This window comes from Durio zibethinus, chromosome 8 (assembly GCF_047325235.1).
Source record: "Durio zibethinus cultivar Kanyao isolate XHJ-2024 chromosome 8, ASM4732523v1, whole genome shotgun sequence".
Classification (NCBI taxonomy): domain Eukaryota; kingdom Viridiplantae; phylum Streptophyta; class Magnoliopsida; order Malvales; family Malvaceae; genus Durio; species Durio zibethinus.
Window position 1 is genome coordinate 25,994,462 of NC_143169.1, and position 15,043 is coordinate 26,009,504.

Genomic DNA, 15,043 nt, shown 5'->3' on the forward strand with positions numbered 1-15,043 from the left:
CCAAGGTTATAGCTTCATATGCCCCTGATAAAAACAGCATTAGAGACAACCTTTTAGGTTATCTTTCCACGTGAGGTTGTTTTTCTATACTGCACATTAAGCAAATTACGTGCACGTGTGCACACGTTTTCTTTATACCTGGGAAATGAAGTGCTGCTCCCTAGTTAAGACAGACAGCAAATTTCCATCTTTTTATTTCATTAATCATAACCATAATAACCCATGATCAGTCATTTTTCATTTATGTGTTGATAATTGGGGTAAATTTTTTAATTTATGACCTTCAAATAAGCCTTCACTAGTTCCATACAGTAGCCACATTAATCTAGTTATTTTGAAAGGGTGCTTATGTATCTAAGATTATGCAAATAATCCTTTTGAGCAAACTGGAACACATAGATAAGTTTAGATGATTATGAATGAAGTTTTCATGCTTTTTTGGCAAAAGCTGAGACAGTCACCGAGCTATATTTTCAAGCTTGAAAATGTATATTGAGTTTTACCAACTTGCTGTGACAGTCACTGAGTTATATTGCAGCATTCAATAAGCAAATCTGTTGATTTTTGCATGCTCATAAAAATAAACAGTTTCAATCCACTTCTCAAACTCCGTAAATGGAAAATGGCATAGAAATTGGATCACCACATTGGAGAGACGGGTGACGTATGGTTAGATTCTTGATATACATAAACCAGGAAGAAAAGTTGCAGAGACCTGATGGTTTCCAAGAGTAGTGGGTCAGGTAACAGGGTATCCATTGACATTCTCCCACTGCCTTTTGATCTGTGTGACTGTGTCCTATTCTGGATGTAGGTAAATGCTCATATCCATTCTAGCTGTATAATTTACATTTCTATTTTTTGTTTGTTCTATATATTTATAGTTGCATAACCAGTGCCTCGGATGCTTAAACATGGGGCACAGCCTCACCACTATATAACAAGACAATGCATGCAACCTTTGTTAAATAGAAAATTGCTGTCACAAGATCAAACAAATGATAATCTAATAAACTTGGTGACTTTACATATTCTAAGATAGAAACATAAATGCCAAAATTTTCTTTTTTTTTTCTCCTCAGATTATTTCTGATCATTGTAGTTTGAGATTGAAGAGAATAAAAGGAGAAGAAAATGGACAAATAGAAAGAGATGCACGTGGGGTTGCATGCCTCACTGCTCGCCATTCTCTTTTTCTTTTACAAAATTGAAACGAAAACCAAACGCCAAAGACTCATCTTTTTTATCACTAACCTCTCTCTCTTTCCGTATAAAGATCAGTTCATTCCTTTCTTATTTCATGGTTACTCGAGTTTTATAATTTGCTTTTGGATGCCAGAAAATATTTTTACTTCTTTGTTTTTAGACGTTTTGTTAGTTTTTCTATATTTGGTTTTCGAAGCTTTAGATTATTCATTTCCAGAGTAGCTCATCATTTCCATTAATGGTGGAACTTCAATCCCGCGCTAGCTTGGTCAATGCTTCTGAAATGTATGCAATAGAGCAAGAAATGAAGGGTGAGAGTACTGTAAATGCCATTGCAGAGATTGCAGCTGAATTGCAAAGAGAGAGAGAAAAAAATGCAGAGCTTATGGAGAGAATATCATCACTTGAAGCCCAAATACAAGAAAGGGATAAGGAATCTCTTCTAACAAATGAACAAGTATGGCTTCCCACTCCATATTTTGTGTTTTGGTTTAGTCTGTTTTTATTGTCCTTCCAATCTCTTTGATAAATCATTTGTGGTTTAAAAGCTGTAACCTAGTGATTTTGAACTCTATAATATGCATCATTTTCCTGCAAAAATACATGATCAAATGTACCTTTCATTTTATCTCTGGTTTGCACTGGCTATTATGCATTTTTCTAATGCCTTGCCAAGCTGTTCTAATTTCCCATTCTCAAGCCAAATAATAGTTTGTATATTTGTAATAGAATTGGACAGTTAATTTTGCTATAGGAGTCATTAGATAGCTGAACGAAACATAGTGATGGAAAAAGAAAAATCTAAATTAAGATGATGATGATAAGGATGAACTTAGCTCTCCTTGCGCCTGTTAGCTGATCAATCCAAACAAAACTCTGTTGTCATTGCTTAATGGTCCTGCCTCTTATGTTATCTCGCAGGTTAGCTGTCCTAATAGCACAGATAGAAGCTTCAAAAGGTGCAAAAGACAGAAGATAGAAACAAATAGTCATAGAATTGAAGATGGAAACACTGAAATGGCCTGTACGGAAGAAAATGACACACCTCACTTGCCTCACATAGATGAAAATCAAGAAGAACGCTTAGTTAACTGGATGAGCATAGATGAGATCCTTTTTTCACATTTTGATAAATTTAAAGACGGTGACATTGCTGCAGATCGTGAGGACACAGAGGACACAGATGACAGTGATGATGGAGATGAATATTGTGAAGAGGATGATTCTAACACTGGCTCTAAAGATAAAGAAAGTGAAGAGAATCTAAGTGCTTGTGAAGAACAACCTCATGTGGAAGGTATTGGCCAGGGAATGCATATATCCTGTCTGCAAAGTTGTTCCAGTGGTCGGAGTGAGCTGAAATTTACAAGAACAAACCAGTTAATGAAAGAGAATAGAGATAAGGAATACACACTTCAGGATATACAATTATCTTATAACAGAAGCAATCTGAAGGGAACAGAAAAAGATGGAGGACACAAGTCTTCAGCAGATATGCCACCTTCCGGGCGAGAGCCTTGTCATATGGTATCCGGAAAGACATTATGGAATAAGAAACCCCCAAAAGTTCCTTTTTGTCCAAAAGAAATAAAGAAAATACTTGAATCAGATGCCCTTTTATTGAAAAATGCTCAGTCACACACCATAAGAAAGGTCATTGTTTTTGCATCTCTTGGCATAAGGCATGGATGTGAAGATATGTATGAGTTAGACTTCAATCACTTCAGCATTTTAAGGAAGGGGGATCCGTATGTGTCACCAAAGAATCCAGGGGTAAGCAACCTGATTTTATAATGTTAGTAACTTCTGCTTTCTCTGCTACTGATATAGTTGCTTCAAATTCATAAGTTGTAACAATGAATAGAACTAATGGTTTAATGGTTTCTTTCACTGTTCTAATCTATTGTTGCTGCTATTAGAACTTATAGCTTTTATACAAGTTATCTGGAGCGTAAATTATCTTTCGATAAAATAATCATATATTTTTCAAAACGCTTTGTTATCAAGAGGCATTAACATGGATATTTCTTCCATAGATGGTGTTTCTATGTTTTAAGCCTTTATATCAAAAGGCAAGCACTGCTCTAATTACTATCAGATGCCAACGGAGCCTTCAACAAACTATTATCATTGTTTGGTTCACTGTAATCTTTTGATGTAAAGCAGATCAAGTGGATTGTCGCCTCTGATGTTTCCATTTGAAATGCTGACTAAAAAGAAAGAAATTGAATTCATTAATTACAGGAGCATGTCTTATATGAGAATCCTGTTGTCCAGAGGAAGGTTTTCTACCCAAATCGACAGAATCCAACACTATGTCCGGTTCAAATACTTGAGGAAGAGAAGTTTATGCGCCCTTCTGATCCCGGCTGTCCATCACACCTATTTTTGTGCATCAAATATGGTGGAAGGACAAGAAATCTTCCTCAAAATGAGTAAGTACTGCTTTGATAATTCATTAACATATTATGGTTAGTTTTTCTACACCCATAAGAACCGCAATTCATTTCTTGCTTATGTGGTTACCTGTAAAAAGCCTGTCTATCTTCATTGTTATTAGAAAAAAATGACTTTTTGATGTTTTTCATAAACACCATTGTTCAATTGTTCTTCACCTAAAATACTTTAGCTTGAACCTCATCAGCCTAACCTAGGCACATTTTTTGGGCTGAAATTTTCCCAGATATGTCAGGCAGCGAATGGGAAGAAATAAACTGAAGTCTTTTGGACCTGTCATGTGCCGCATGGCAATGCTAGTCCATATTCGCAGTGGGAGCTTCTTCTTCAAGGGCTTGGGTGTCACACTTCTGTTCATGGCAGGTTTTCCTGGTGACTTTGTTCAAAGAGAAACAAAATACAAGAACTTAGACTTGCTGCAAAAGTATTATAGGTAAGGAGTTCCAGAAACGTGACAGACTTGTAGGACAAACACTCACATATAGAACGGAAGAAGAGGACAAGTCATCATAAATCACCATCATCTTTGAGTCAAATTATCCCTATAGAATACTGGATTAGGTTGGCCGGTTGCACTTTGCCACTGCGCGCTATGATGTATCTGGTTCAGTAAAGTAACAAATAACCACACAGATTGCATTGTTTTATCTGTCTGATAGTGCTTGACCTTCGCACTGCCTTTTTCGCTTTTCGCATGGTCTTTTCTGAATATCCGCAGACGCTTTTACAGCTTCATCTTATAGAGCAGTTCACTTAACATTCAACCTTCATATTGCAGGACAGATGAGGATGCTGAAGGTGAAGAGTTGTTTCTTTCACATTCGATAGCTTTCGACACTGTAAGATCTTAATTCCTGGATCACATTGTACGATATTTCATTTATAGTTATTGAGGATTTTAGTTTCCGTTGCTGGTGTGACAATTTTAATGCACAGGACTGCAAGTGCCATGCTATCAAGGAGAAAGATAACATGAGTGCGTGGTAGGAAAATTGGCTATGACCTATGAGTTATTTCTTAGTGTCGGAACCACATCACATTCCCATAAAAACCATTTATGATCCGAGTCATTTGACTACTATAAAAACCATTGCTTAGGAGAGGAATTTGTATGCTGTCCTTAATTATACAATGGAAGCTGACTTTAGAAAATTAACTGGATAACGTGAGGTATACATCATTCTGATGGAAAGGATACAATGCATTTGTTATCTAGTGATGCATAAAAGAGGAGACTGCTCTATTGGTGATATGATCTCATCTTGAATCCATTGCCAATTTTCTATTTATGTTGCTTTTTCGGCAGGCTAGTCCTAGTTCTCAGCGATTAACTGGGAAGACTACCTCAACAAAAACTAAGGGAAGAAGGCAGACAAACTCCAATAAAAAGTCTCATAATTTGCCAAAAGTCTCATTTCAACAATCAGCACCTTCAAGTTCAACACATGCTACCCAATTTGGGCTCATGGGCTACACCTCAATTCAAACTCATGCAATGGCAGCATTTCAGTCCGCAGCATCCCAGGCTCAAGCTGATACTACACAAGTCTCAAACACAATGATGAACAGTCATGGTAATAATGTTTCCTACCATAATCAAATCCCATATCACTTGTTCCCACTACAACCAGCAAATAATTTCACGCCTATGGTATATTGGCCTCCTCCGATCGTCCTTCCTCCCTGTCCTTATCCAACTACATATGGTTATCGATCTTTTCCAACTAATGCAAATTACATCTCCATCCATCCACAGCCTTATTATAATCATCCTTCGTCCAGTTCTTTTTTCCCTAAAATAATAGAAGGCAATGGGAAGAATGTTTTGGCATCCTTGGAACCTGATAGTGACTCAGATAGCAGTTCAAGCAGTATGGAGGAACCAAAAGAGGCATTAGCAAGCTGCAGATAGTGGAATGTCTGTGCATTTACAATATTTCTTGTAAATTATCACACAAGAAAAGGAACGAATATGCAGGTAGTGATATAATGCATTTTGAGCCTTTTCTACACATCATGTGTATGACTCAAAAGGTAAACGCTCATGTTTTTTCCACTGCCTAAATCATGGTCAGGAGTCTTGTAGTCCTGACATTGCACCTTTTATGTAATGAATAAATCACCAATTTGCCTCAAACATGCAAGATAATTTATCATAATTTGATGAACATTCTGCCTATCAAGGCTAAATCATCTGTCAATCATCTCTCATGAACTTGAATCATAATTAGTTACAAATCATTAACCCCATTAAGTTTTTGACCCGCAGGCTTCAAGTTATTAATAACTCATTACCGGAAATCACAGCTTTAAATATTTATATTGTAGATAAACAAATTCAATGATATCATGGCCATCGCTATCAATGTCTGTTCCATACTTGGAGCTTTTGCCCTCAAGGTTGATAATTCATATATATTATATCTTTCATTGAGTGAGACTCAGGCCCACAACTTCATTCTTCATTCATCATTCATCTCTGTCTGCACTACATTTTTATATATCAGGGTAGTAAATTTTTAGGGCATAAAACATATATTTCTTGACATAATGGAATCTTATCCTTCCTATGTAAATCTTTTTTTTATCATCAAAGATCCAACCTGCTTAAATATCCCACTGTTTGCATTTTGTTTAATTATTTTTTCGCTGGTGTCCTTTATCCAACTGGGTCGACACTTGGGGGGCCAGAGTCTCTTTTATTTCTTTCTTGTTCTTCGGATGGGGTCTTTTTCATCAAATTGATCCAAATTCATTAATATGCACTCATCATCATGACATCGTAATAGAGAAGGCTCATGCATGAATCATCAGAAGTACTAAATCATTGAAATCCATGCATCATGCTTCACTGCTGCCGTCTCTTCTTCATTGTTTATGTATGAAGGGATGTAATTAAGGGCCCCCAAGATGCATCATGCTTCACTGCTGCTATCATTCTTCCAGTTTTGAGAGGGATGAAAGGGCCTCCCGGCTGAAACAAGTAAATTCAGGATAATTTTACCTGCCTGACAAGCTAAAATTTAGTAGTTCACAAAATTAAAAGGCACAAGCATCTTTATAGAAAAGAGGTGAAATACCTGCAACAACCAGAATGAATTTTAAGTACTTATTTTCGGATCAGAAAAAGAAAATACATGTTAGGAAATGAAACATCTCAACACATTCTATATAGATAAGAGAAGAACTATAAATTGAAACCTCAAAGGAGTGGGAAAGCAAAGGCTAGTAGGTTAATCAAAAGAAACCCATACTACTGATCTTGCAGATCTGGAGCAAAGAGCACATTTCGAGTGAAAAAAAAAACAGTTAAGAGACTCCCATAGACAGAAGTGTACTTTTTAAAGAAGACGAGTAATCTAAAGAGGGTCAAAAGAAATTACCGAAACAATGTCATCTCTAGCAGACAACACAAAGATATCTGCGCAAGAAACAACACCAGGACACTTCCTCTCTACAGCTTCTTTGATGGTTTCAATGTACCTGAAATTCCTGAGGCCAAAGATCCTGTCTGTCTCCTTCCCAGACAAGGTCCTTCTTGTTGAGTCCAGCAGCAGTAAAGCATCATATGACTACTAAAAGAAGAAAAGCAAAATAAAACATATGCATGTAACTTGGAAGTTGTAACTAAAGAATATAGAACAACAAATAGTAAAAAAGATTGCATATAAATTTACCTGAACAGCACAATCATGGAAAATGTTCTTGTGGCTCTTGTACAGAAGCTTAACTTGCTCTCTGATATTGTCTTCAGCCAGAGGACATGTATCCTTGTAAAAGTTCATAACAAGGCCTGGGTCTTCCTCATTCTCAGCAAATGCAGACGGAGCTGAAAAGCAAAGGAAAGCAAAGAAGAACAGAACTTTGGCACCCATTTCCTAACTATTATCAACAAAAGTAACTGACCTTGCTTTGGATCACTGCCGCACTGCTGCTTAATTAATAATTCAGAGAGAGACATATTTGGTAATAAAATAAGCACAGTTGCGATCATTTTACGCTTTTTTAACACTTGCAAGTAATACTCTCCGGCGTTTACTGCTAAAGAGAGTCACTCTTTTCTAATCTCGATTGTGAAGAAAGTTGGCTATACCTGCAAGAGTAATCAACAGAAAATGGCAAACTTGCCTCACGAGAACCAAAATTAATATTTTTGGATGATATTAAAAAATTAAAAAAAAAGAAAAATGTACGGATCCTAATAAATCATGAACAAACTCGAGACGAGACTGTGATCTTGCCATGTTACGTCTATTTTTACATGTATCTATGCATTTGATAATTGATAGTAAACGTAAGAATGCATGCATGCATGCCCCTTCTTGCGATGAGTGATGACAAATCTTTTTTTTTTTTTTTAACTTTTGCCTCTTTTTGGAAGCAACTTAGCTCGTTTCAACATTCATCTCATGATGACGGAAGCCAATGGTGATTGATGGGCCACTGACACTCCTTATTGCAAAATATTTAATCCCGAATCTGTCTTGGGCCAAATACTACGCCCTTTGAGGCCCACTTTTAAATTGTCTTATGTTGTCATGAATTTGTAAGGCCCAAGTCAACTAATTTCATATGAACTAATTCAAACTTAAAACACTTAAAAGGATATTTAGGCCCAAACAATTGGCCCTTTGAGCCCCAATTTTAAATTATCTTAAATTAGGCCCAATTCAATATGCTCTTCCGCGCCCCAAATTCCCCAAACTCCCCCACAAACCCAATTTAATTTGCTGGTACCAGCTTGATTCTCCTCTTTCATTTTTGTTCTTTTGAATAATTTGTTCTTGTTTTTCATGTTTTAAAATGTTTCAGCGAAAATTTCCCGGTTTTTAATCTGCTAAACTCATTAGTTTTTATTAAATTCTCTCGGGAGCGAGGGTTCTTGATGATTTATGTACAATGCAGTTAAACTAGGATTTAAAATTGATATTATTCAATTGCAGCCAATGAATTACTAGGCTAATGCTTTCGGTTTGTTGATTTCCCTACGTGCGATCATCTAATTTGATGAATTATATTTGCAACAGTTTAAATTAGTTGTTTCTTCTTCCGCGCGCTGATTCAAAATCTGATCTTAGTTTAACTGTTATATATAAGAGAATTGTCTTGTTTCCAGATTGACGTTGATGATGATTGAAGCACGTGTCTTTTTTAGTCGAGGTTTGTGGTAATTATTCATTGCAGTTCTGTTCTGCTTCAGTGTAGTGATAGGTGTGTCGCTTTTTTAATCTCATGGATGCTTTTGGTAATTGCTGTTTATAGAGGAATTGTTCATTAGGATTGGTTGTTGGTATTAAATCCTTTATTCAAAATGTTGTTGTGTGAGAATATTCAACCAGGGAGCCAAGGTGATCAAACTGCTCTTGCTATTGTAAGTGATGGTCGTTCAAAACCTGATTTTGGTGTGGAGGAGGAGGCGGAGGAAGAAGCGGAGGATGAGGAGGACGAGGAGGAAGACGTAGATTTCAATTCCTTTTTGAAGGAAACACCTTCTCCGGAAGCTTCTTCTAGTTTGAGCTCAGAAATTGAGGTTTTAGATGGTGATGTTGTTGATAGTAGAGCAAATACTAATGTTACTACAGATGTCAATTCATCAAACTTTGATGCAAGTATTATGGTGCCAAACTTTGATGTTGGAGATTTTGAGAATTGTGAGGAGGAAACTGTGATGCAAAGTACTGCCTCCCCTGAATTACAAAATGCTGTTCCCTGGAAACATAACAAGAGGAAAGCTAGACTTAGTTCTCAATCAGAAAGAGAAAAGGAAGGTCACTTGAGCAGGGTAAAGAAAAGTATGGTGGGAGACTTGGGTAATGCTACACATTCTGAGAAGCCTCTAATGCTTTTGGATGATGCTATCTGCAGACGTACTAGGGCTCGTTATTCACTTGCCAGTTTCACGCTTGATGAACTTGAGGCTTTTCTTCAGGAAACAGATGATGAGGATGACGTTCAAAATGTTGATGATGAAGGGGAGTATAGGAAATTTCTTGCAGCTGTTTTGCAAGGTGGGGATGCTGATCACCAGTCAATTCAGGAAAATGAAAATGTTGATGATGAAGATGAGGACAATGATGCGGATTTTGAAATAGAACTTGAAGAGGCACTTGAAAGTGATTATGATGAAGCAACATTGGAAAAGGCACAGGCAGAGGAAAATCAAAGAGCTGAACGGCGGCCAGAGACAAGGCAGAATAGAAGGCAAAAAACCTCTGCCCAACATGAAAGAAATGTTTTTGAGCAGAATAAGAGGCCATTGCGTCCCCTCTTACCAATCTTTCCTAATGGGCCAACTGCACCCATACCTGCTCTTAATGGGAAAACTTGGATGCCTGAGATTTACCGGAGTTGTGTGCCCCCTGCAGCAGTAGATGCTGTCATCAATGGATTCACTCTGCAACAAATAGGCCAGTTGCATTGCTTGATACATGAGCATGTGCAACTTCTTATTCAAATATTTTCTCTCTGTGTGCTTGATCATTCTCGGCAGCACATTGCATCTCAAATTCGGGGATTGATTCTTGAGATGCTTCTCAAACGAGATGAAGCAATAGCATGTAAAAGTCAGCCATATCCTGACACTTGCTTCAAGCCTCCATATGTCTCTTCATCAGTTCCAAATGAGGTCCCCCTTTTGTGCCCCACGCACAGCGCCTCTAAAAAATCTATATTTAATGCTAATGAAGTTTCCTTTTCCCCAAATACTCAGATGCCTGATACTCAAAATAATGGGCAGTTGTGTTCTTCGTGGGTGCCCTCTTTAAGCTGCCCATTATTATCCATTCTTGATGTTGCTCCGCTTAATTTAGTTGGAAGATACTTGGATGATGTTTATTCTGGTATGCTCTGTTTTTAAACTGAATAATTTGTTTTCTGCTTCTTGTTTTGCTTGCTATGCTTGGCCATGGGATTTGACTATTTACAATTATTATGACAGCTGTCCAGGAGCATCGACAACGTCACTTGGAGAATAGTCGTGCTACTCAATATGAAAAGGAGCCTATGTTCCCTCTTCCTTGTTTTCCATCTATGGTGGAAGCTAATAATGAAGCATTAAGAGGCAGTTCCGTATCGGCTGGCTGTTCAGTGCCATCATTAGTCTGTCAGCCACCACCTAAGAAGACAATGGCTGCTACACTTGTTGAGAAAACCAAAAAGCAGTCAGTTGCTGTAGTCCCCAAGGAAATTGCCAAATTAGCAGAGAGATTTTTTCCATTGTTCAATCCAGCATTATTTCCACATAAGCCACCTCCTGTGGCAGTTGCAAATCGGGTTCTTTTTACTGATGCAGAGGACGAGTGAGTTGCATGCTTCCCTGTTCTCTTGTTAGTTGATTGTCTTGATTTTTCATTTTGCGTCTATGCTCCTGTGAAGGTTCATTTAGTTAAACAAGAAGAAAAACAAAGCTTGTGAAGGTTCATCATTTTCATATTTGGGATTTTGATACAGATTACTAGCTTTGGGCTTAATGGAATATAATACGGATTGGAAAGCAATTCAGCAACGTTTTCTTCCTTGCAAATCTAAGCATCAGGTAACTTATATAATCATCTTTAGTTGCAATGCTATCTAACAATTATTCGTGACTAAGCACTAAGTTCCTATTTCATTTAACGCATTTACTTGTTTCAGATTTTTGTTAGGCAAAAAAATCGCTGCTCATCTAAAGCTCCAGAAAATCCCATAAAGGTATGTGAACAATCTTGAGCAAATAGAAGATGAACATATCTGCTTATTAATAGTTGTTTGAGTTTTGTTCTATTTTTTGATTCAATAATTAAATTAAATATGATAAATCTCATCCTTCACTTTTCCTGTACCTGCCCTGCCTTCTTATCTTATGATTAAGCAACATGATCTCAAATATTTTAATTTTCATATTTGGTTATGAATTGGACCTAAATTAACCTGGGTTACCTGTTTAGTTGCTCCATAAAGCATCTTATTTTGTTCAATGGTTAACAGAAATTTATGGTTTTGGAATGTTTAATATTTAATGGTTACAAGAACTTAACAATATTGGGTGTTTAAACTAGTGATGTGATTGGGTGTTGAACTTAACAATATTGCATTGCAAAAGGTGGTCTTTTGATTAGATTGTTCTACTTGGTAAGTCACATCATGGTAGTTAACTTGCATTACAGGTACTTGGTTGCTGACCTTTTTACTTTTTATTTGCGAGAATATATAAGAAATAATTTGGTACTTTGTGCAGGCAGTCCGGAGAATGAAAACCTCTCCTTTGACTGCAGAAGAGATACAAAGTATTCAAGCGGTAATCTTTTCATGATCATGTACTACTTATGTCTCAGCATCCTTTGATTGTAGTCCTGTAATCCGAGTATGACTTTAACATCCCAGGGGCTCACGGTATTTAAACTTGACCGGATGTCCATCTGGAAATTTATTGTCCCTCACAGGGATCCTTCCTTGGTTCCCCGGCAGTGGCGCATAGCCCTTGGAACTCAGAGGTCATATAAACAAGATGCGGCCAAGAAAGAGAAGCGACGACTATATGAATCTGAAAGACGAAAGCTTAAAGCTGCCCATTTGACTGATTGGCAACATGCATCCGATAAAGAGGTTTGTTTACTTTTTGAAGTTGGAAACATGCATTCCCATTTACTTCTTCACACTTCGACTTTTTTTTCAGATTGCCATCCATGATCTTCAAAACAAGGTCGATGTGTCCAAGATTGTGTAGATAATCTGAATGTTCGTAAATAGTTGCACCAATGCTGATACATATAAAGAGTTGAGCTTCAAACTACTTGATCTTTTTGTTTTTTGGCTAAAGCTTGATCTTGGCTCATCTAATTGATTGTATATAATTGCAGATTGGAATAACGCTTTCAGACTACAAAGCAAAGATTCTAAAATGTTTAAAAAATTGTAATTAAAGTTCAACCTACAATATGCAATCTATGTTTGTGTAATGCTCTTTTTCATAGTTTATTCATTAACTCTATAAACCATATAGTTTGACTCATCTTGGACCTGTGATGCTTAGGGGAGTGCTTATTTCAAAGATGATTATTTAGCTTACTTTTCTCAACTGTAGGACTGTCAAGTTGACTATACTGGCGTAGAGAATTGCATTGGAGATGATGGCATAGATAATACAGATGAGTCTTATGTTCATGAGGGATTTTTAGCTGATTGGAGGCCAGCTACTTCCAAGCTCATTTCATCTGAACGTCCTTGCTCGAACATTAGAGACAAGAACCTTCTGAATGATATGTCGACAGAAGAGGGTTCTCATGTCAAAGAACATTCAAATAGCTATATGTCTGCAGTCATTCGGCCCTTGACTGGCCATATGCAGGGATCTCCACATGCATTGAACCATGACCAGCATCCTTACACCTTTTCTCATCGTGCATCTAATGCACTGCAACCAACCCATCCTGTTCCTAATATGCTATTGAATACCTCCAAATCTCAAATATATTTACCGCCATATCGATCTCGTAAGTCAAACAATCTACACATAGTGAAATTGGCACCAGACTTGCCCCCAGTGAATCTTCCACCATCTGTTCGTGTAATCTCAGAGTCAGCTCTGAAAATCAATCAATATGGAGCACACAGCAAGGTTTCTGCAACAGGAGATGGTGTTGTTGATGTTGGAATAGGAAATATGGTTTCTTCATTTTCTCATTCTGCTAAGTCATTGACAAATAAAAGAGATAAAGGCAATCCAAGGAGAGCAAATGTCACAAATTCTTACTATGAAGAATCCAGAGTTGTCAACGATAAAAGTGTTTCAGAAGAAAGAAGTACCTGTACAGATCTTCAGATGCATCCATTGCTGTTCAAGGCCCCTGAAGATGGACAAGTGCCATATTATCCTTTGAATTGTGGAACTGGTGCATCCAGTTCTTTCAGTTTCTTTTCTGGGAATCAGCCCCAACTAAACCTACGTCTCTTTTATAATCCCCAGCAAGCTAACCAAGCTGTTGATGGTTTGACTAAATCATTGAAGATGAAGAAATCTGTTTCAGTATCATGTGGCATTGATTTCCACCCACTCCTGCAAAGAACTGATGATGCAAATAGTGAACTAGTGACGGCATGCTCAAGTGCTTCTCCATCTGTTGGTTTGGATGGCACATCTGCTGCACCATGTAATCGTTCCAATGCTGTCCAGAAGAAGTCAGTGATCCACTGCAGCCCACTTACCACCAGATCTAGACTGTCTAGCCGTAATGAGAATGCTAACGAACTAGACTTGGAGATCCATCTTAGTTCATCTACAAAAGAGAATGCAGCATCAAGTAGGGATGTGACTGCACATCCTACAAACTCATCAATTAATTTACTAAGTTCTCAAAATGTGACAGAAACACGAGACACTTTCCCTTCATCAGGCAACAAATTTGATTCAGGTGTCTGTATAAACTGCATCAAGCAAAAGCGTGGGCAGATACATGGACGACGCAAGTAACCAGTCTCATCTGGAGATTGTGATGGAACAGGAAGAGTTAAGTGACTCAGATGCAGATGTTGAAGAACCTGTGGAGTTTGAGTGTGAGGAAATGGCTGATTCTGAAGGAGAAGAAGGTTCAGGCTGTGAGCAAGTTTCTGAGATGCAAGATAAGGTGTCTCTCCTTATTCTTTTTGTTATATTCAGTTCTTCTGGAATATGAAAAGAGTTGCATAGGTATCTAAGTCTAATTAACCTGGGCCTCTATCTTCATTTTCCATGCTTGGATTACAATAGATCTAAATCCTGAAATCTATCTTCTGAAATTCTTGTTATGGCTTCTCTTTATCACACTATTTCATTTTAAAAAAATTCTTTGAACTTCTTGTTCCAACTTCATCTGTGGCATGCAGTTGTTCAAGATGATATTTTACTATGCACGGGTCTCCTACCCTGGACCTTTTTTGCTGTTTCTTCCGTATTCTTTCTGTCATGATCAGTTGCACTTGATTTTGAAATGCTTTTTATTTTATGAAGTGTACTTATCTTTCTCTGTTTACTTTTTGGCAGGATTTCAAATAGCCGTTGTATGTCAGAATAACGATCGCGAAATTGTAGTAGCATCATCGCCATCACCGTTATAAAAAAAATACCATTAAAAAATTGAATCATATTTAAAACGATCGTTAAAAAATAACGTAAAAAAAAATAATGATAATAATGGACTAATATTATCGTTATCTTTATTTTTTTAATTAGTGATTTAAATTAAATAAAAAAAAATTTAATCAACAATAATTTTAATTCAATCCACAAGTTAGTCAAATTCAAATAAATCTTAAATATTGAATCAACAATTAAAATTAAAAAAAAATAAAAAAAAATTAAATTGTTTTTTTTTTTACAAAATTTGTATAAAATAATGTTGATATTTATGATAATCTATAGAGATGA

At 37.0% G+C, this 15,043-nt stretch overlaps 2 protein-coding genes across 2 annotated transcripts; both read left to right on the forward strand.

Annotated features, from left to right (window-relative positions):
• Nucleotides 1-1,219: 1,219 nt before the first annotated feature.
• On the forward strand, nucleotides 1,220-5,892 carry LOC149517698 (uncharacterized). The gene is made up of 6 exons (XM_089765153.1): nucleotides 1,220-1,663; nucleotides 2,128-2,979; nucleotides 3,451-3,641; nucleotides 3,890-4,096; nucleotides 4,442-4,502; nucleotides 4,970-5,892. Exons 1-6 carry the CDS (start codon nucleotides 1,445-1,447, stop codon nucleotides 5,573-5,575), a joined length of 2,136 nt encoding a protein of 711 aa, XP_089621279.1. The 5' UTR covers nucleotides 1,220-1,444; the 3' UTR covers nucleotides 5,576-5,892.
• Nucleotides 5,893-8,476: 2,584 nt separating this feature from the next.
• Nucleotides 8,477-14,312, forward strand: LOC111278271 (uncharacterized). Its single transcript, XM_089765101.1, is given in 8 exon segments — nucleotides 8,477-10,502; nucleotides 10,601-10,961; nucleotides 11,113-11,197; nucleotides 11,296-11,352; nucleotides 11,879-11,938; nucleotides 12,025-12,246; nucleotides 12,725-14,061; nucleotides 14,063-14,312. Coding segments are annotated over 8 exon segments (3,900 nt in total). The 5' UTR covers nucleotides 8,477-8,974.
• Nucleotides 14,313-15,043: the final 731 nt, after the last annotated feature.